The sequence below is a fragment of the Cryptomeria japonica genome, chromosome 10, assembly GCF_030272615.1.
Source record: "Cryptomeria japonica chromosome 10, Sugi_1.0, whole genome shotgun sequence".
Taxonomy (NCBI): domain Eukaryota; kingdom Viridiplantae; phylum Streptophyta; class Pinopsida; order Cupressales; family Cupressaceae; genus Cryptomeria; species Cryptomeria japonica.
The window spans coordinates 637,907,750-637,928,999 of NC_081414.1; the positions used below are offsets into that span (position 1 = coordinate 637,907,750).

Consider the following 21,250-nt stretch of genomic DNA (forward strand, 5'->3'; position numbering starts at 1 on the left):
GGCTCATAGAGGAGTGCAAGAGGGACCTTGCAGCGGAGTTCGAGATGAAAGATTTGGGACTTATGCACTACTTTCTAGGCATGGAGGTATGGCAGATAGATGGAGATATTTTCCTTGGGCAAGGGAAATATTGCATCGAAATCTTGAAGAGGTTCAAGATGGAAGATTGCAAAGCCATGTCTACACCTATGATCACAAATTGGAGGAAGGTAGACACATCCAGAGAGAAGGATGTAGATCCCACCTTATACAGGCAGTTGATTGGTTCTCTCATGTATTTGGTCAATACTAGGCCAAATATAGCATTTGTAGTTAACTCTCTTAGTCAGTTCATGGTTGAGCCAAAGGGAGTACATTGGACAGCGGCAAAGCATGTGCTGCGTTATTTGCGAGATACAATCGAGTATGGGATTAGATATGCCCGAGGTGAAGAAATCAAGTTGATGGGCTATACTGACGCAGATTGGGCAGAGAGTACAACAGACAAGAAGAGCAATTCAGGGTGTTGTTTCAGTCTAGGATCAGGAGTTGTCTCTTGGTTCAGTAGGAAGCAAAAGTCTGTGGCTCTGAGTTCTGTAGAGTCAGAATACATAGCAGCTAGCATGGCGACATGTGAAGCTATATGGCTTCGGAAGTTGCTAGTAGCCTTGTTTGGTCAGAAGGTAGAGACTACAGTGATACACTGCGACAATTAGAGTTGCATTAAGTTGACTGAGAATCTAGTGTTTCATGATAGGTCGAAACATATAGACATCAAGTGTCACTTCATCAGAGATTGTGTACAGCGTGGAGTTGTTCAGCTACAGTTTATACCTACAGATCAGCAGGTAGCAGACATTCTGACAAAGGCATTGGGGAAGGCAAAATTCATCTTCTTCAGAGAGAAGTTGGGTGTCGTGCAAAACAGCTTCCTTGCTAAGAGGGAGTGTTAATTATGGGTAGCTTGGACAGCTGTTCGTCCTGACCCAAAAATAGTAGCATTAGATATGGGTAGTTTGGACAACTATTCGTCCTGACCCAGAAATTAGAAAATGGTTGTTTTTGTCAGATCCTATTGTTAGGATAATAACAATTGTTATTTAATAGTGGCTCTTTTTAGGTGACACCTCATAGCCAAAATTAGTTATTGGTTATTGAGTTGTCTTAATCTCAACCGTTGGTTTGAATTAATCTCAACCATTGGTTTTCCAACAGAGTAGTATAAAAAGGGGTCATGGGTCATTTGGAAAAGATGAAGTTTGTGAATTATTTGTAGAGTTAGCAAATAGTCTTGCGGTGTTAGCAAGGAGCGTAGTGATAGCGTTGGGGATAGCAGTGCAAGAATATCAGCGGGAGAAATTGGGAGATTGTCGGAGTTCTGCCAGTGAGAGGCAAGGAATTTTGTATCTCTTAATCTGTTGAAGTTAATATATTTCTCATCTGCAGTACTGGTTTTCCCTTCAGGGTTTTTCCAGGGACAATTGTCCGGAAATATCGTGTTATTGTGTTACATATTTCTTTCCGCCTATTTTTATTTGTTAAGTTGTAGTTGTGTTATTTTCCAATATTTGTTGATCAAATAATCTATTAAAGATAGGAGGTTAATAATCAGTAACTGCAATAGAATTTTCACAACCAGGAAATTTCCAGCTCCATTCCACAAGCAACAGTTTAAAGTCTAAGTTAGAGGTTCCATTTTTATGATAATATTCAGTTAATCCTAAAGCATTTGTTTTCTCATTAAACGTAACCTATCTTTCTATGATTTTAGAACCTGCACCGCCTGAATGGGGTTGCATTCTTATGCTTGCTGCTTGTTATTTTAGTTTGGGAATAAGTATTGCAGATACTCTGACACGTAACCTGATGGAAATACTTGTCATTTCTTGAAAAAACTTTTGGCCCAACTATTTTCCAGACGTGGCATCGTGATGGCCGGCAACAGTCAATAATTGACAATGCAATTAGGTGTCTCAGGGGATGGATAGATGAGATGAGATGTACTTCAAATCTCTGCTATTTGTACTGCCAATGGCGAAGAATTTTCTCCTTCCCTTCCTGAATGTCATGAAATTCATACGAGGAAAACTCTTTATTCTCTCAACAGCCCAAACGCTGTCTAAATTCACAAAATTCATTGGGTTTGCACGTTTGATTTGTCTTCCACGAGGAATGCATACATCTTGTTATTGATCTCAATCTAGCTACATCCAGGAGTTTTTTCTACTCCCTCCTGTTTCATTGTTACCCTCACTTTTTCTACATCACCCCACCTGCCAGCTGCAGCATACATATTTGACAGAAGCACATACTGTGCAGCATGTTTATTGTCAGATTCAAAAAGGCATTTGGCTACACGTTCTCCTAAGTCTGTGTTGTTATGAATTCTACAAGCACCGAGCAAAGATCCCCATACATCAGCATTGGGTTTCAATGGCATTTTACTGATGAAATCTTGTGCCTCATCCAAAAGTCCCCCTGCACGGCCAAGAAGGTCAACCACACAGCAATAGTGCTCTATTGCTAGTGTGATTTGGTAATGATGATTCATAAAACTGAAGTAATAACGACCATCATCCACTAGGCCTGCATGGCAGCAAGCAGATAAAACACCAATGAAGGTGATCTGATCCGGCTTTGTGCTCGAATGTTGCATTTGTTGAAAGATTTCAAGGGCTTTGTTGGCACACCCATGAATAGCATTTCCTAAAATGATAGCATTCCATGAGACTACATCTCTTGTGGGCATTTTTTCAAACACAATGTATGCATCCTGGATGCTCCCACATTTGGCATACATGTCAATTAGAGCATTACCCACAAAAATGTCCCGAAATTCCCTTCTAATACTGAGTCCATGAACTTCCTTACCTACAAAAAGAGTGGCCAAGTTGGAACATGATGAAAGAGCAGTTGCAAAGATTGTTGAGCTTGGCTTCAAATCTAGCCGTTGCATTTCCCCAAACAGCAATAGCGCTTTATCAAAACATCCATTCTGTGCATATCCTGAAATCATTGCAATCCAAGATACCATATCGCGTTCCGGCATTTCCTGAAAGAGTTTTTGAGCCTCATCAAAATAACCCTCTTGTACCAATCCTGTAATGATTGCATTCCATGACACAACATTTTACTGAGGCCTTTTCTGAAAGAGCTTTAGCGCCTTATCAATAAGCCCATGTTGAGCATATCCTGCAATCATTGTATTCCATGAAACTGCATCACATTGATGCATGTTTTGAAAGACTTTGAATGCATCCTCTATGTTTCCACATTTAGCATACATATCTAAAAGGGCATTTCCAACATATACATCACACAGAAATCCATTATGAATTATACACTGGTGCAATGCCCCTCCATAACGAATAGCTATCTCCAAAGGTGTCGGAATTTGGCTTCACGCCATTTAATTGCATTTCTCCAAACAAGTTCAATGCCTCGAGAAAATTTCCATTTTTTGTGTATCCTGAGATCATTGCAGTCCAAGAAACCACATTCCGATCAGGCATTTCCTGAAAGAGTTTCAAGGCCTCATCAACACATCCAATCTGTGCGTATCCTGTAACCATCACGGTCCAAGATACAACATTTCGTTCTGGCATTTTCCGAAAATACCCAACGGCCTCTTCGACGTAGCCATCCTTCACATACCCTGCAATCATAGATGTCCAAGAGACCACACTCTTTGCAGGCATATTTTCAAACACTTGTCGTGCGTCCTCAATGCTTCCACATTTCACATACATATCAACAAGGGCATTCCCTACAAAAATATGCGTCTGAAATCCACTTCTAATTATGCATTTATGGACCTCCTCCTTATCCCGTTGTAAACCTTCAAAGTTTCTGCATGTCTGAAGCACGCCAACAAGGGTAAACGAATCTAGCTCCACACCTGCAAGACGCATTTCCGAAAACAGTTTCTACACCTCATCAAAACATCCGCCCTGCGCATATCCTCCAATCATCGCAGTCCAAGACACTACATTCAGCTCAGGCATATTGTCAAACACATTGCGTGCAACCTCTGTACATAAATATCCATAAGAGCATTTCCCACTACTAATCAAACTTCAATCCACTCCCAACAATACCCTCGTGAATTTTTCTACCATACTCCAATTCAGCCAAACTTGCACACGCGGGAATATCACTCGCAATTGTAAACCCATCAAACCTAATCCCTGATTCTTCCATTTGGTAAAAGAGCTTTAATGCTCCCTCGTAGCACCCACTCCTGGCATGAGCTCCAATCATCGCATTCCATGATACTACATTTCGCTCCGGCATTTTGTTAAACAAGTAGCGCGCCTCCTCCAGTTTTTGGCACTTTATATAGACGACCAGAAGTTTAGTTTCTAAGAAAACATCTGGTTCAAATCCAGATTGAAGCATGTGGGTATGAACTAATTTGCCTTGTGGCAGAGATTTCGCATTGAGGGATTCCTGCAGCAGAGCGGAATAAAGGTAGAAGTCTGGTAAAATGCCTCTGCAGTCCAAGGTATATAATACATTCAGCGCCTCACCCAATAGCCCTTGCTTGCACATTGTTTTCAATTTCTCTGAGATGCTTCTATTGGTGTTGCCATTACCATTTCTATACAAAGTTTAAATAGCTTTGGCAAAATTACATTTAGTAATAAAGAACACAGTCTTTGTCCGAGTCCACTTAGATCGTGCCAGAGCTACCATCCGCTCTGGCAACACCATTTTTCAAAAGTTTCCATCAAAATTTTGGTGTTTTATTGCAATTGCCTGAACCCTTCTGCTTCTGCACGTTTCTTAGATCTGCTAAAACCCAAGTCGATTGGAAAACATATAATTCGATAAATAGCGCTACGTCGCCAGATTTAATTGCTTTCTAAATTGTTGTAGGAAATAAAATGCACTTTGCATTAGGGAAAGGACCCAGTAGTTGAGCATGTATCAATTGTTGTTAGGGTTGTTGATACCTTTTGTTCTAAAAATTGAACAAATAAAACCTATTGTTTGAAACAAAAAATATCAATTTTTGTTAGGAAATGTACCAATAGTTGTTAGGAAATGTACCAATAGTTGTTAAGAAATGTATTAATATTGTAAAAAGTAACCAATCAGGTGATGCCATGTCAACTGCACAACTATTGGGGTCTCTTTTGCACGCCTATTGGTCTCACTTTTTTGGGGGGCTATTTTGGACACCTTGGCAAAAAGCATGTTGATGTGGCATCATATTTGATGATGTGGCCCTGAAACCTTAGTTATAAGTAGGGGACTTGCCAAGTAAGCTGCTGTAAAAAAATCGGAATGATTTGAAATTTCCAAGTAGGATTTTGAGAAGCACAAAGTTAGGGTGCACAACTACTAGGTCCTTTCCCCTAGTTGAGGTGTTTTGTCAATGGTCGTCTTTCACCTGAAACTCGTAGGTATAAACAATTTTTTATATTTATGTATACATTGAAATTTGTATTTCTAAAGATGGCAACTCTTTAAGGAATGGAGATTACTGTCCTCTACCCATATCAACCATCTTTCATTAAAGAAATTCAATTTTTAATTAATTTTTCTTTGGAATTTGAATTCTCATTTTAATCACAAATGAAAGTGTGGATTTAGCTAAAAGTGGACAAAAATGAGTGCACAAACATGGAAATCTAAAACTAATGCAGAGATTGGTCTAGAAAGTGTTACATCATAAGCTTCATGTAGAAGACAGATTGAAATGCGTTATGGTTCAACCAATTAAATCTAAAAATTACAAGTATGTCTTCTCTAATAAGGAGGTGTTCATTCAGAGGTGTATTTCATGATGGAGATGCTAATAAAGATTCTAGTCCCTACAATTTGAATATGTAATTATTAACTAAATTAATTGCTTTTGTATTAGGAGATTATCAATATTGGCTTTTTTGACAAAATATTTTTTGTTTTATAGTCTTAGGCTAGTTGAGATCTTACGGGATAGTTGAGATCTTGATAGGATAGTTAGATCTTTTCTCAACTTATTCCATGTTTAGTGTAGGAGAGTTTGGATCTCCTTAGTTTATTGAGTAATTTTTCCTCTTTTAAAGCTATTAAAGCTTCTCATTTGATTAATAAAAGATAATTAGATTTTGTATTATTCATTATGTGTATGAACTGACTCTTGTGAGTGGAATTTCTCACTTCGTTGAGAGATTCCACATCAAATGCCAATTAGGTTGGTTTTCCCCTGATTTCATATGGCCTTTTTGGGCAACATTTTGGACCAAAGACTTAAGACTATGTTCATGGTTTCAAACAAGCTAATGTTGGATGTAAGTAAGTCAATTTTGGGGCAAGAATTCATGGATTCCAAAAATAGATACAGAGTCGATTCAAAATCTCACCTCATTTTCTGGCATATTTATTGGACTTGAATGAACCCAAACCAATGGTTTTACCAATGACTAGATTCCTTATAAATTGAGATTTCTTGGGGAGTGCAAAAGAGGTCATTGTCATGGCTTGGTTAAGGCTAGGCCTGCCAAGGCCAAAGGACATTTCTAAGATTTGGCTAATGGGCAAGATCATGTCTTGGCATCCCTTCATTTTGAACCTCAATAGTGTGGATCTGGCATGACACAGGCTCTAGGTTGTGTTGGGTTGTGCCTTCCTGAAGAAGGTGTTGTTTCTCATGCCTGTTCAGGACATGGAATGGATTCAATAATTTTTATGGTTCATCTATGAAGTTGCAAACAATCAACACTACAACGGGTTTCAATAACATTTTGTTGTGCATGGAATAGCTAGTTAATAGTAGTTTAGGGAAACTTTTATTATTGTAAATGACAAAAGCAAACAATTTTAATTTGGCCCATTTGTAATGAATAGATGTAAATTCTCTTTTTTGATATTAATATAGAATCTACAACCTTGAGTTGCCTTTACATATCATATATATGTACATACATATATATACATATATGTACACATAAATATATACATATACCTTTGTATGTGTATGTGTATGTGTATGTGTATGTGTATGTGTATGTAATATACATGTATATGTATATGTATATGTATATGTATATGTATATGTATATGTATATGTATATGTATATGTATATGTATATGTATATACCTATGTATATGTATATATATGTGTGGACACCTAAAAATGTCTCATTAATCGCACACTAATTATTCGTCTAATTAATTAAGTAATTCTTTAATTATTTAAGTAATCTAATTGATCTTATTTCTTCTGAACTAATTCAAATCATCAACCTTCAACATCACTAATCATTCAATTTATGTCCTTTAATCAATTCATCATTAAACCCTTTCTCAAATATTAATTGAATATTATTTATTTAATTAATTACGATTTATTCCTTGATTAAACAATCTTTATTATTTAATTAATTCTATTTCTAATGATTAAATAATTTCATTTAAATTATTTAATTAATTAACTTATTTCTCCAAATCCCCAAATTCAAATTTCAAATAATTCTAATTAATTTCATTTTCCCAAATTCACATTTCACCAAATATATTTCAATGAATTTCAATAAGTTTCATGTGCATTTCAGCGTTCGAAAATCAAAATGAAAATGAATTTCAATTCAATCTCCTACCACACATGTTCAAAATCAGGACAAGTTGATCAAATCAGTTAACTAGTCAGTTAACTCTTCAATCTCCCCTTTTCACTCCAAATCGCCTTTTATGACTAATCAATCAATTCAATCAACTGGGTAATCTATTCAGTCATCTCCCTAATCTATTTAGCCCACTGATCAATCAAATGACTTAACAAATCAATCTATCATGTAAACAGATCAATCAATTCACTTAATTGATCAATCAAAATCAATGAACTGTCAATCAGCACTTCAATTCAATTCCCCCCCCCCATCTCACCTGAAAATCTATAAATACAAGATCATTTTCTCAAATCAATCTAGAATCACATAATTATAATCTTTGAAGCAATTGTCTATCTTATGCAGGAATTTCAATGCAACACCTGAGAGCCATCCTACATCCACAATTTGGAAAAGAGCAATGGAAGCTTTGTCAAATCGATTGAGGGAGTCTTAAATTAGAATTCATTTCAATTCAATTGATTTTGCATTATTCAATTGTCATTTAGGAGTATTTCTTATTAGATTAGAGTTATGATTTGCTCTTATAATCTGATTATGCTATTTATGACTGAATTTACCCCTAAGAAACAATGGTGAACCCGACGTGAAATAACCTCCTGGTGTTTTTTAATGATTTTGCAAATTCTGTGCGGGTACAGGAAAAATGTTATGCATTTGTATGTGCAGTAATTCGCATTTGTTCACAACAATTTGCATTTGTGTTGACAACGATTCACATTTGTGCTGACATCAATTTGCATTTGTTAGAAATATTTTGCATTTGTAGGGATACTTCAAAATTTCAATTTCAAGTGTTGTTCTTGCTTTTCATTCATTTACGCTAACAACCCATAAAAATCTTTCAATTCTGGAAAAAAATTATTTTTATGCATAAGATGTGTCTAACCCTATGGAAGGAAGAGTGACCTTCATAATTTCAGGTTCTAGGGAGAGGAAAGAGCACATAAGACAAATAAGAGCACATCGATGATGGATAAGAGCAAAAAATAGGTTTCAAGATCTCGAAGAAACGGTTGCCCTATCTCGATATTATCATATTGTGCAGAAGTACCTAGACAGATTCAACGTGTTTGATGACATTGAGATCATGGCAAATATGATAATAGAGTCATCTCATGTCATAATTGATTGATTTTATTTTCTGTCTTTTATTTTTGTGTCTTAATTCGCATTTGTGCAGAGGGCAATTTGCATTTGCATAGACATCAATTCGCATTTGTGTAGACAAAAATTTGCATATGTCTGCATAGTAATTCACAATTGTGTAGAGGTCAATTTGCATTTGTGCAGAGGATGATTTGCATTTGTCAGAAGCCAGTAGAACATTTATGTTATGTCTTTTCTTGATTCTCTGTCATTAAAATGTTTTGTTCCTGCAGACTGTGAAATCAAATCTGTAACCGAAAGAGCAAATTAGGCTTGTGAACCCACAATGTACTAACATCTTCATGGATTTTTGCAGGATAGTTGACCTAGCTTAGCTAATCTTTACTTTGGTGCTTTTAAAAAGAACAACAACAAGCCTTCTTTATCTCATCATTGCTATGTCGGTTAAAATCAACACCATGCTTCTTTGGAGCAATATCTCCAAATAGTTTAGACAATTTTGCAATGAAGGTATAAAAAGAACTCTTGTTCTCTGTGTTTTCAAGGTGACAGACATATGCTCTCCCCTTAACTGAGTGACCAAAAAGACAGACCCATCTTTTCCATGTATTTTGTCAAATTCGCAATAGGGTAAAACCCTTAGCAAGCCTGCCTCCCAAGTAGCCCATAAGGCCAAGTGAGAGGGAACGACCTAAGTGGCAACGACTAACACCAAGTAATCCAAGACACTATAAATAAATGTGTTTGCAATGAAAATTGTAAACAACAAGTGTTACATGTTGTCATAACGACGTCATACCTCCCTCAGTGCCTATACGGTACGAGAAAATCTATAGAGTGTAACCTCTACAAACTGGGAGACCTCCTTAACGGAGCGGAAAACATTGTTGATTATGACCACTCAAATGGAACCTTGATTAATATCTTTAGAAAATTAGAGGCCAATCCTATAGGAGTTGAGAAAATACAACACCACAGGAGCCTGAAGATCTTCTGCAAGCCGAATAACCTGTTACAAGGAGAAGCAATGAAGCAAAATCTGAAGAACATACAAAACACAGAGAATATGCTCAAAAAGAGAGAGCTCAATATTCACAAAAATATGTAGTGTGATTCTTACAATGAAAAGAAAGAACTCAACCTTTAATAGGTCAAGAAACCCTAAAAAGGGAAAACCTAGGTTTGCACATAATAATTAATTAAAACAATTAATTATATGCACCTAAAGTTAGCTTAAGTGTAAAAGAGATAAAGGGAACTTAAATAATTAAACAAAGAATGTTTAATTAATCAAGTAAATACCCGAATACTCTAACACCCCCCCTTAAGCTAGACTTAGGGAGAAGCTAAAACCTAGAACAGCTACTAAAAGCAATAAAGATGGGTCCCGGCAACAAGGCCTGATCAGGTACCCAAATACAATGAAATCTCCATGAAACGGAGACAAAGGAGAAAACCCAGTGGGAAAAAACTCCTCTCCAAAAAGAGATAAAAGAACACCACTGAAGCATGAAGAACATGCAAACTCTGTCGAAGAATAACTGCTGATCTGAAGAACATCCACCGAACTAGAACATGACCAGGTAGAGAAGACTGTAATCTGCATGAGTGCCCTCAAATGACACTACTCGAATCAGGAGGCAAACAAGGCAAAACAACTGAAATCGAAGATACAGATGGCATGAGAAACCAAAGCCTGAAGAGCTGATCAATCGAACCATGGAAGCATTAGAACCAACAAGATAAACCTCCCCATAATGCGGAAGTGGGAGAGGGACAGGAACACTGAAAAGGACAGCCAAAAACAACTGCATGACGAAGAACCAAGAACATCAAAGGTGTTGAGACACATTATCATGAGGCGAATGTCGTGGAAGGAACACTCACTTGACAAAGGAAGATGGCAAACAAAGGCAAACATCAACCCCCTCATGGCACTTGATCAACAATGCATGTACAACAAGACACAAGATATGCAAGATTCCAAGTAAACAATGCATGATGGCACTTTATCTCAGTGCGTTTGCATAATTGCAAGCTACAATGATAAGAATACTGGAAATAGAAACGAGAATCAAACAGAGACACCCTACTCAGAAAAGAGATCCCAGGACCTGAAACAACCACGATATCCACCAAAGTGCTGAAAAGCAAAAAACTAAATAAAATATGCATGGAGCATAATCTGGAAAAAAAACTCATATTTTTGGAAAGTACATAGAACACACTTTCTGAAAATATAAAGTTTTCGAAAAACGGAGGTCGGATGCTCATTCTACGTCTCCCGGAGTGCAAAAAAGAGACCTCACTTTGACTGTAAAAAAACACAGTCAAACAGAAAAATTGGAATAAATTACCAACACCATGAGGTCGGCCTTGGAACCAACCTTTTGATGCCTATTCGTTTGCCAAAATCCGACTCCGTATGCCCAAGATAGGGCCAAAAAACCAAACCCCCCCCTTAAAAGGCCCAAAAAAGGGGTCTGGTGGCCAGGGAGCGGAGCTCCGGTGGCGCACTGGTGGCGGCCGGGTGGCAGGGCGGCGGCCGGGTGGCGGAGCGGTTGCTGGCCGGAAAACAGGCCAAGCAGAGGCGGCGGGCCAAGGCTGAGTGCGGCAACGCAGGGAGGCAGCGGCCGGAAGGGAAGCGGCGGCCGGCGCAGTGCTGAGCGCGGGCGGAGAGACCGGCAGCGACGATCGGAAGGGAAGCGACGGCCGGCGGAGGGCGCAGTGCTGAGCGCAGGCGGGGAGACCGGCGGCGGCGACCGGAAGGGAAGCGACGGTTGGTGGAGACAGGGTCGGCGGCGGCCGGAAAAAACAGCAACGGCGATCGGAGGGGGCCGAAAGGGCCGGAGCGGGAACAGCAGCGGCCGGCGAAAGCGTCGGTAAAAGGTGGCACCCATTTCGAGGGCAGGCAGCGGCACCGTACTGACAGCTGCAGGGGTCCCACAGTACCCTGCGTACTGTGGGAACCCCAAAATTTGATTTTTTTTTGTTTTGCCAAAAAAAATTTAAAGAAAACCCTATTTGCCTTTCTTTCAATTTTTTTTTAAAAAATATTTTTGAAAGACAAATTTCGGCCTGCATGCCATAAAAAGGCAATTTTTTTTTTTGCAAAATTTTTTTCTCGATTTGCGTGCCAGGGTCGTACAGCCTGGATCTGAGAAAAAAAATGCCCCCAGAGGCTCAGGAACCAAAATAGGTCAAATTTTATATGACCATAGGGGTTTTCGGGCCTTCTGAGCATGATGGTGAGGTCCGTTTAGGCCCAAAGTGCTCAGAAAAAAAGATCAAACCCTAGGTACATAAAAAAATTCCTGAAACCCCAGATCTGCTTCCAAAGCCAAAACTCTCAAAACAAGAATAGGTAGCTGCAGATCTGAGCTCTGATACCATATAGGAGTTGAGAAAATACAACACCATAGGAGCCTGAAGATCTTCTGCAAGCCGAATAACCTGTTACAAGGAGAAGCAATGAAGCAAAATCTGAAGAACATACAAAACACAGAGAATATGCTCAAAAAGAGAGAGCTCAATATTCACAAAAATATGTAATGTGATTCTTACAATGAAAAGAAAGAACTCAACCTTTAATAGGTCAAGAAACCCTAAAAAGGGAAAACCTAGGTTTGCACATAATAATTAATTAAAACAATTAATTATATGCACCTAAAGTTAGCTTAAGTGTAAAAGAGATAAAGAGAACTTAAATAATTAAACAAAGAATGTTTAATTAATCAAGTAAATACCCGAATACTCTAACAAATCCGAGTCAGTAACTAGACAATTATAGTATCACAGTGCAAGGGTGGGGAAGAATCTTCCCCCAAGACACTCACCATATATCTCCCAGGATAATGAGCCAATTGAGGAGCGATCCACTTTGGTTTAATTTTCGGACAAAGGCAAAAAAATTGGGCACACCCTAGGGTGTGACAGGGTTGTTTGACCTGAAGGAGTATCAAGATGTGGGTTGTGGCATTATTCATGACCTTTTGACCTTAGTAGAGTCTGACTGTTGTATGATCGAATGACCAAAATTTATCGAAAACAAAATGGGGTCTTGAGAAAGATTCCAACATTTATAGGGATTTGAAAAAATCCTTTGAACAAGTGCTCTCTTTATGTTAGATTGGTTTTCTTGCTTTGTTGTTGTGTCTTTGCTACATGATCAAACATTACAAAGTGGAATATCAACCAAGTTTTGTCAAAAACATCAACAAGAATTTCAAAATTCAAAGAAAACTACAAGTATCAACATCAACATCAAAATCAAAATTAAACAATGTCACATTTAGAAAAATGGAGAATATTATACCTTTTGTGATCTTAGGTCCTAGGCATTTAGTCCATGCATAGTCTCTTTAGTGTCCTCATATTGCACAAAGTCCTTGCACAAATCCTCACTTCACGTAGAAATAGCTTCAATCTTTGTCAAAATTGCATCCGTTTAGTCATTGCATTATCATCATCTAAGTTCATCTTAGGACCCACTTTGGTCATGCATATCACAATAGGGTGCATTAGAATCTACATCTATCATATTAGTTTCAAGGTTAACCCTTGCGTAGTCTGCATTTTGGTTCATCACTCAATAGAAGTCTTAAGAGCATATCTTTTGCATGGGTTTAAAAGGCGATGGTGATTTCTCATTTTAACAACCCAATCTTGGGCGAGATAATGATCAATTAGAAATAATTGATGGTTTGGATAATCTTACTTCGGAAGTGAGAATTGATCTTCCCTAATACGAGGAAGTCAAAGTTGTTATAGATGATGAAATTCAAAAATCTTTCTGCCTTGATACAAAACTAAAAAAAGAAATCAAGGAACAAAGAGAACAAGAAGAATTTTGACAATTTGTTGAAAAACTTATGGCAGATAGCCCCATTCCTCACCATATACCTTAATAGAGTGTCGTGATAGATTGCATACATACATAGCTAGTCCCTGCATAAGTCTTACATTCATTTTAAGTATATCTTTTGCATTTTAGAGAGTCAAGATCACTTTGGAGATACATTGATGCCGTTAACAAGATCGCAAAAAGCTAAGATGGATCTGAACAATGACCCCTTGGTCAATCCCACTTGGAATATGGATTTATCCACAAATCAACAACCACAAGGTAGAACACCTACAATGTTACCAACAAACACCAACAGGATGCCTTCCATAGATGAAATCCAACATAATCTAACGCGAGAAGAATTGGAGGCAGGCCAACAAGATCCAACTCTACTCATGGTTCTCAACGCACTCATCAATAATAATAGATCGATATCTCACACTTTTAGTTCAAAATAGAGCCAAGTTGCCTCCAGGTGTTGACGTTTTGGCAATCTTGCCATCACGAGCAAAGATTACTTTAGTGGCAAATATTCACCAATGACGAATTTTTCACGTTGGCGACCTAGGAAATGGTGAATATTTTGTACCGACTGGGGGTGGCCATGTCGCCAGAACATTATCAATTTCCGTCAAATTCATGGCCTGATCGCCATATGTTTTATGTAATTAAATGTTTCTATGCGAGGATTTCGCCAATACAATATATGTTGGACACACGGTAAATTTATTTTTTTTCGCCTACACTCTCCAAGATTGCCTTAATAGACGACCATAATTTGCCTATATGCATGTGAAGATTTTTTCGCTAGGAGGACCCAATTCGCCCAACATTTTACCGATGCGTGTCTCCATTCACCCCAACTTTCGCCAACTATATTGTATTTTCCAATTTTTTGGACGACCCATAATCGCCTCAAAAATTACATAAGTCGTGTTATAGTTACACAGGATTTGCCAAATATTTGTATACCATATAAAATTCCCACGGAATTCGCCATATAAGGATTGGTATAAATACATGCAAAGATTAGATCTATCTCTACACAATCTGGTGGGTTCTAGGCTCTGAATTTTGATCAATAGCGAAGTTTTAGACTAAGGAAATTCATTGTTGTTGACTGCATTGGCGACTGCTAGTGACCTAAAGGTGAGCGATCATATTTTTGAAGTGATAATGTTATTCTGAATTTATCTATATTTGTTTGCACTATTGAGTTCATTTTTATTCAGTGGTGACCCGTCAATGCCAAGTGGTCAGTCGGGACAATCAAACCTCAGACATCTAGATTGTAGGTCGTAGGGCCAATGAAAACATATATTATACTTTATAGTCTATTATTGCTTCTTCAACAAATTGATATTCTTTTGGCAGCCTTTATTTCGTTGGAGATGTCGAACGGGAAGAAGGGTAGGAAACCTGAATGTGGGGAAGGCCATGAGAGGCCAACAAAAAGTAGAATGTTGTCTTCGTACTTTGGCTTTGGAAAAGAGTGTGGTGAAAATCAGGAAGGTGCATCATCACAAGTACAAGTACAAAATTCACAACCTACACCGCATGTTAAAGACAGTGGCGAACCTGATATCTTAGATTAGGATGATCTCAAAGAAGATTATCTGGTAGATGCCCAAGTTAGTTGGAATGATATAATCGACTTGGGTGATAATGTCATTGATGATAATGCACGGAAGGGGAAAAGAAAAGCCAGATCAAAAAAGGATGAACCACAATCAAAAAAGGATTGGGAGTGGGATATGTCAGTGAGGAATTTTCAAATTAACTGGGCATCAAAGTATCCATTCATTGAACCAGTGGAGAATCCAATTGAAGGCGAGTCTCCAATAGAATGCAGGTGCAAGATTTGCACTTGGAAACATAACAAGGAAATTAGGTTGCAGCTAAAATTTGACACCATAGAAAAGCATATGGGTAAAGTTTATGAAAAACAAATGATAGACGAGGTTGAAAAATCAGTGATAAGATGGAAAACAAAGAAGTGTAAGCATGTGAGGAATGTTGAAGAGTATTATTTTCATGAGAAAATACAGACAAAACCTATTGAAGTTAAAGGTTCTATTGAAGCTAGTTTTGGAAAAGCAATGCAAATAGAACAACTGGGAAAAGTTGTTCAGTTAAGCGTTGTTTTTTAAATTTTGAGCAGAGGGCGTGCTATGACAAATTTCCCATCAATTAGTGGTTTATTACACTTTTTGAAAGTTCCTAACTATCCTTGTAAAGATGTCAATCTAGGATCTAACCCTAAACTACTCTTTATTCATAAATAAACTTAAATTTCAATCTCTAAGCATATTTTATACAAGATATAAGCAAACAACGAATATGGATATAAAAACATTCATAGATATATCATTATAATGCAAATGAATAACACAATTTCATACTTAGAAGTTCTTATTTCCTACTTAGGCTTCCAAATTGCCTTAAGAACATACAAGAAGATGCATCTGTCGATCTTTAGTCTGAGTCGCTTCCTTCTGTCTTTTGAATGCAAACGAGGACAAGAATCAGGCGCTTTTTCCGCCCAACCTTGAAGCTTACGCTTCCCCGGAATTCTTGGTCAATCAAGAATACCCGACCCTACACGAATTGGTTTAACCAAAGAATTCGAAAGCAAGAGGGAATCTGGTGCATGCCTAGATAATATATGCATTTTCATTTTTTCTACTTCATTCTAAGAAACAAGCATTCGCTATCATACTAGGATGTGGTATAGAGCATAAATAAGGAATTTCCATCATTTTCTATGGATAATTCAAACAATAACTCGGCCGAGTATATGCCATGCACAACAAAATAATAGTTGGAAAAAGCAACTATTCTCCCTAAAAACATCCACATTCGGCACCCGTCCCGAAAGGTAAATTTTCTAACTCAAGCTTAACCCTAGCTTGATTCCCTCAAACACAAATTCCATTGAGAATACAATCTTTCTTTTAAAACAAAAATAGAGATATCATTTTCCTTACTAATCATTACTTGTCTAATATATCTATCGAAGACAATCTTTCATATTTTGGAAAACGATAAACTTTCATAAGCAATAATCTTAAAATCAATCTTTCGACTAAATAAGGTACATGCAAAAGAAGGTGTTATACATGTATGAAATTAATCTCATATATAACCAAAAGTACGCAAACACATTCTTAAAATAGAATTAGAACTAATTATTTTTGGGCAAAATACGATATTAACATCATCTTTTCTCTAAATTCTTTTCATCTATTCCACAATGGTTTACAAAGCATTTCAAATAAAATAATAATAATTGCTACCCATTTGGACGTACGCACCTATTATCTAAACTTCCATTTCTATACATTTTATTCCAAATATAACAAATTAAATAAACATAAACAAAGAATTCTAACCTCTTGAAAACTTAGAGTGGTTTGTAAGATTTCAACCTTGACGCTCTTTCGTCAAATAATTCCATGCCTTGATCGCAAGTCTTTCTCCAACTATTCCTATCTCTATATCAAACTATCTCTATCTCTTACTCTCTACGAAAATATCCAAATATCTTCTCCTCTCTTCTTTTCTAACCTTCCCTTCAAGAAATTATCGCTCTTCTCTCCTTGTGAAAATGAATGAAGGAATGTGTGTGTTTTCCTCTCATCCTCCATCTCTATTCATTCACTTTTTTCCCTATGTTTACTCCTTTATTATGGGCTCGGTTATCGTTATGAATTTGTCAGTCTTGTTGCATTATCGATAGGTCCAATACTTAACTACTCCTTCACTTTACATTTTACCAATTAAGCGATCTCTTTTGTCGAAACATCTTGGAGTGGTGGAAAGCAAAGTTATGTTTGCTGAAGTGATCGAGCTTGGTTCATGGAGAGTTGGTTGATCTTTTCCTCCCTCATCATGGAGTCTGCAGTTATAACCAATTTCTATGGCACTACGTGCTCATTAACTTCCTTTCCCCGTGGATCATGAGCCATTTACAACGATTTTTCTGCGATCAAAGTGAAGTGATATGCAGTACGTGGGGTGTGGCTATCATTTGGTTTTTGCCACCACTTAGAATCTTCCTCCAGCTGCGTGAAGTGAAGAAGTAAACCTGCAGTTATGATGCCACTAGTCTAAGCATTTTCTAACGTTAATAATGGTATATGTCCTTTTCATGCTAAATTCCAACGCTAGAATCATCCAATTCATGCGTTTAATTGCTGGTTTAATGGTTTAGTCCATCATTTTTGCCTTACGCCACCAATCGGCTCTTAGTAGTCATTGTTTTTAACTCCAAGTTGTTTGGCCACATGTATTCGTCGACTAGAGTCTAATTGGCCACCTTTTGGTCATGCGACATAGTCGTTTTTCAAACTAAATCCACCACCTTTAAAAATGTGACTATCTATAATTTGCAATGTAAATAATAAATATATAATTTACGTATATGCTATATAAATACGTTTTAGGAATAGTCATTTTTATAGCTTATAACAATATTGCTATTTAATTAAATTTACAATTTTGTCTAAAAATCTATATATACGAATATGTGTAATCGACAAAATCAAGTTGTCTACCTTCTATATAACAAACGACTAATCATTTTATATACTAGGTCATAGAATATACAAGTTTATAATCTATTCCTAATTTAAAAATACGTACAACTAAATGTAATTCCGAAAACGAAACATAATCAATAATTTCCACACAAAGAACATAAAATATAGAATCACTATATAATTCAATCATTAATCAGTTTTATTTTTTTTGCATTCTATATAGTCGAATTAACATAATATTTCATTCATAAATGCAGAGATAAACATATATGCATATTTTCTCTAATGTGGTGTGTGAGATTCCCTTTTTCCATCGAAGTCATTTAGTTAAAAGCAATTCTACTTGATTCGTGTTCTCGCCTTCGACCTCCTTCACCTCATCCTGCATTACTTGCACTCAAAAGTTTATCAGTATTGACAAACCCAAAAGAATATTAAATGTCGAATTTCATATCAATTCAGGAGTAAAAAGCATATTGTATTTCCTCACACTAGATTATGAATGATCTAATCTATTTTAATTTCAAAATCACATTAAATCTTTAAATTGCACATTATTAAATAAAACGATTCGTGACAATCCTAATAGACACTGGTCAGTAAATAGTGGATGGGAATTGGCAAGTTGTCTTGCTGAGGTTGAAAAAGAAGATGTAAAGGAAAAAATAAGAGAGTCAAACTTTATTGCATTTTATTTAGACAAAGTTATGGTAGTAGACAATACTTCATGGGTATGCATGCATGTGTATACTATAGAGAATCATACCCACCAACCTCATCTACTATCTGTTGCTAAAATGAAGGAGAGTGTGACAGCCGAAAATTTATTTCAACTAGTAAAGAGAAGTTTAATTGAATATGGAGGTATGGATGACATGACAGTAGCCAAAAAATTGGTTTGTGTTGGAGCAGATGGAGCTTCAGTAATGCAAGGTCATATGAACAGTCTTTGTACAAAGATTGAAACTTCATTTGCATCGTACATTACTGCAATTTACTACATGGCTCACAAAATGAACCTAGCTTTTAGAATTGTGAGCAAGTTTGCTTCGGTTAAAAAAATTGAAATTTTCATCAAAGAGCTCTACTCACACTTCTGTCGAAGTCCCAAGTGATTTATGGAATTTCAACACTTTGCTAATGGAATAACTGATGGGAACAAGCTTCTCAAGGATAATGATACCAAATGGATCTCTTTGGATGGTCCAGCGCATTGAGTTTTTTCAGAATATCCATCCTTCATTGGACTATTTCACACAACTCACAACGAATCAGATCAACTGAAATTTCCTTCTTTCTTCAGAGGTTAAGTAATTGAGAGACACTCTTAACTTTAGCACCTCTTATGCCCATGCTAGAGGAAATGAGGAATATTATGAAGGCTATCCAAAAAGAGCTCTGTATATTGCTGAATATGCTACGCTGTGTAAGATGACATGCATGACCCTTGACAATCTCTATCGAAATCAACCAATACTATTTGATGAAAAATTTGTTAAGTGGCGGACACTCACAAATTTGAACAATCCTGATAACTTTTTACAAATCGGTACAGACGGGGAGGTATGTGCCAATGTACAGGGAGTTGAGATACCAATGCACTTCTATGCCACGGTCGACCCCGAGGAACCAGGAAAGCGCCCCAAGAAGCAACTAGCAAGAGTTACAAGGGAAGATTTTGACAAGATTGTTGAGACTGTAACTACTTCTGTGAAGAAAATTGTGTATGATCTTTCCTCACAAATTAGAAGTAGATTCCCTCCTGACAACCTACTTGAAGCCATGTCTATTGTGTTTCCTCATTATTGGAGCCTCAACATTGCAGCTAATTTTTGAAGTAAGCTACTAATTTTGATAAAACAATTTTGCATATCCAGAGAATTGAATGGAGTAACTATAAATGGAATATTAGATGAAACTCATCTTCAAGAGCAATCATCTCATTTTTCATACACTATGAGAGAACAATATAGCAAAATGGAGAACCCCGCGAAGAGGGATCAGTAACAAGGCTTTGGAAAATTATAGCTGAGAACACAACGTTGTGTGATTCAATGTCAGAATATTTGAAGCTTGTTGATTTATGTCTTACCATGATATTGGGATCGATGGAAGATGAGAGAGTTTTCAATGCTTTGGGGTTCCTAAAATCAAAGCTAATAAATAAACTAGACAAAAATTTGGAAAATTGCTTGAGGCTCTATACATCTAGGTATGATGTCCACACTTTTCCTTACGATAGGGCACTGCAAATCTGGGGGTCCAAATGTGAAAGAAGAGGTTTGGGCAACACTTCAAACCAAAGTGCTAGTGGGACTATTGACTCGTGTACTGGACCTACTGGTAGCATTGAGATGCAGTTCAACAAAGGTATGCAGACTCAGAGTGAAGAAACCATAGACAAGAATCAAGAAAGCTCTGAATTTGATGAGGATGAATGGCAATTGAAAGAGATTGGTATTTATTAATCTTATTATCGTATCTCATCATTCATATTACAAAAGCATATTACTTTTTGCAATTAGAATTTATTATTGATTTGTAATTGTATTTTTTAACTTTCTATTTCCAGATTTAAAATAGCATAATAAAAGACCATAATGTGTTTATTGATACAGAGATGTTTATTGTTTATTTAGACATGTTTGAGTCTCAAGTCTGTGTGATAAATTTCATAGCCATATGATACAATTCATTCAATAGTAATACACATGTCGAGAACTTAGATTTTCATTAATTCTTTCAAAATATAGCCATATGATACAATTCATTCAATAGTAATACATTTCAGAACCATGTCTGGTATTGTAACATGTCGAGAACTTAGATTTTCATTAATTCTTTCAAAATATAGCTATATGATAGAATTCATTCAATAGTAATACACCAATCTGTGTGATTCTCCATGCAAATTGCAAAAGTGAATACAAAGTTTCAGAACCCTTTGCAAATGACCCTGAATTCCCTTTTATAGAAACAAGAGAGCAACAACAGCTCCTATGTGATTCTCCAATGTCCATACAAAAGTGAATACAAAGTTTTAGAACCCTTTGCAAATGACCCTAAATTCCCTTTTATAGAAACAAGGGAGGAACAACAACTTCAGGTCGAATTGCAAGTTTGCAACATGTGAAGACTCAACATCAAAATCACAAACT

The 21,250-nt window shown here is 36.9% G+C and overlaps 1 protein-coding gene across 1 annotated transcript; it reads right to left on the reverse strand.

Moving 5' to 3' along the window:
• Positions 1-1,695: 1,695 nt before the first annotated feature.
• Positions 1,696-4,802, reverse strand: LOC131073420 (pentatricopeptide repeat-containing protein At4g02750-like). Its single transcript, XM_059212645.1, has 4 exons — positions 4,051-4,802; positions 3,936-4,007; positions 3,322-3,905; positions 1,696-3,110 (listed from the first exon to the last, which is right to left on the reverse strand). The coding sequence occupies exons 1-4, from the start codon at positions 4,528-4,530 to the stop codon at positions 2,180-2,182; spliced, it is 2,067 nt and encodes a 688-aa protein (XP_059068628.1). The 5' UTR covers positions 4,531-4,802; the 3' UTR covers positions 1,696-2,179.
• Positions 4,803-21,250: the final 16,448 nt, after the last annotated feature.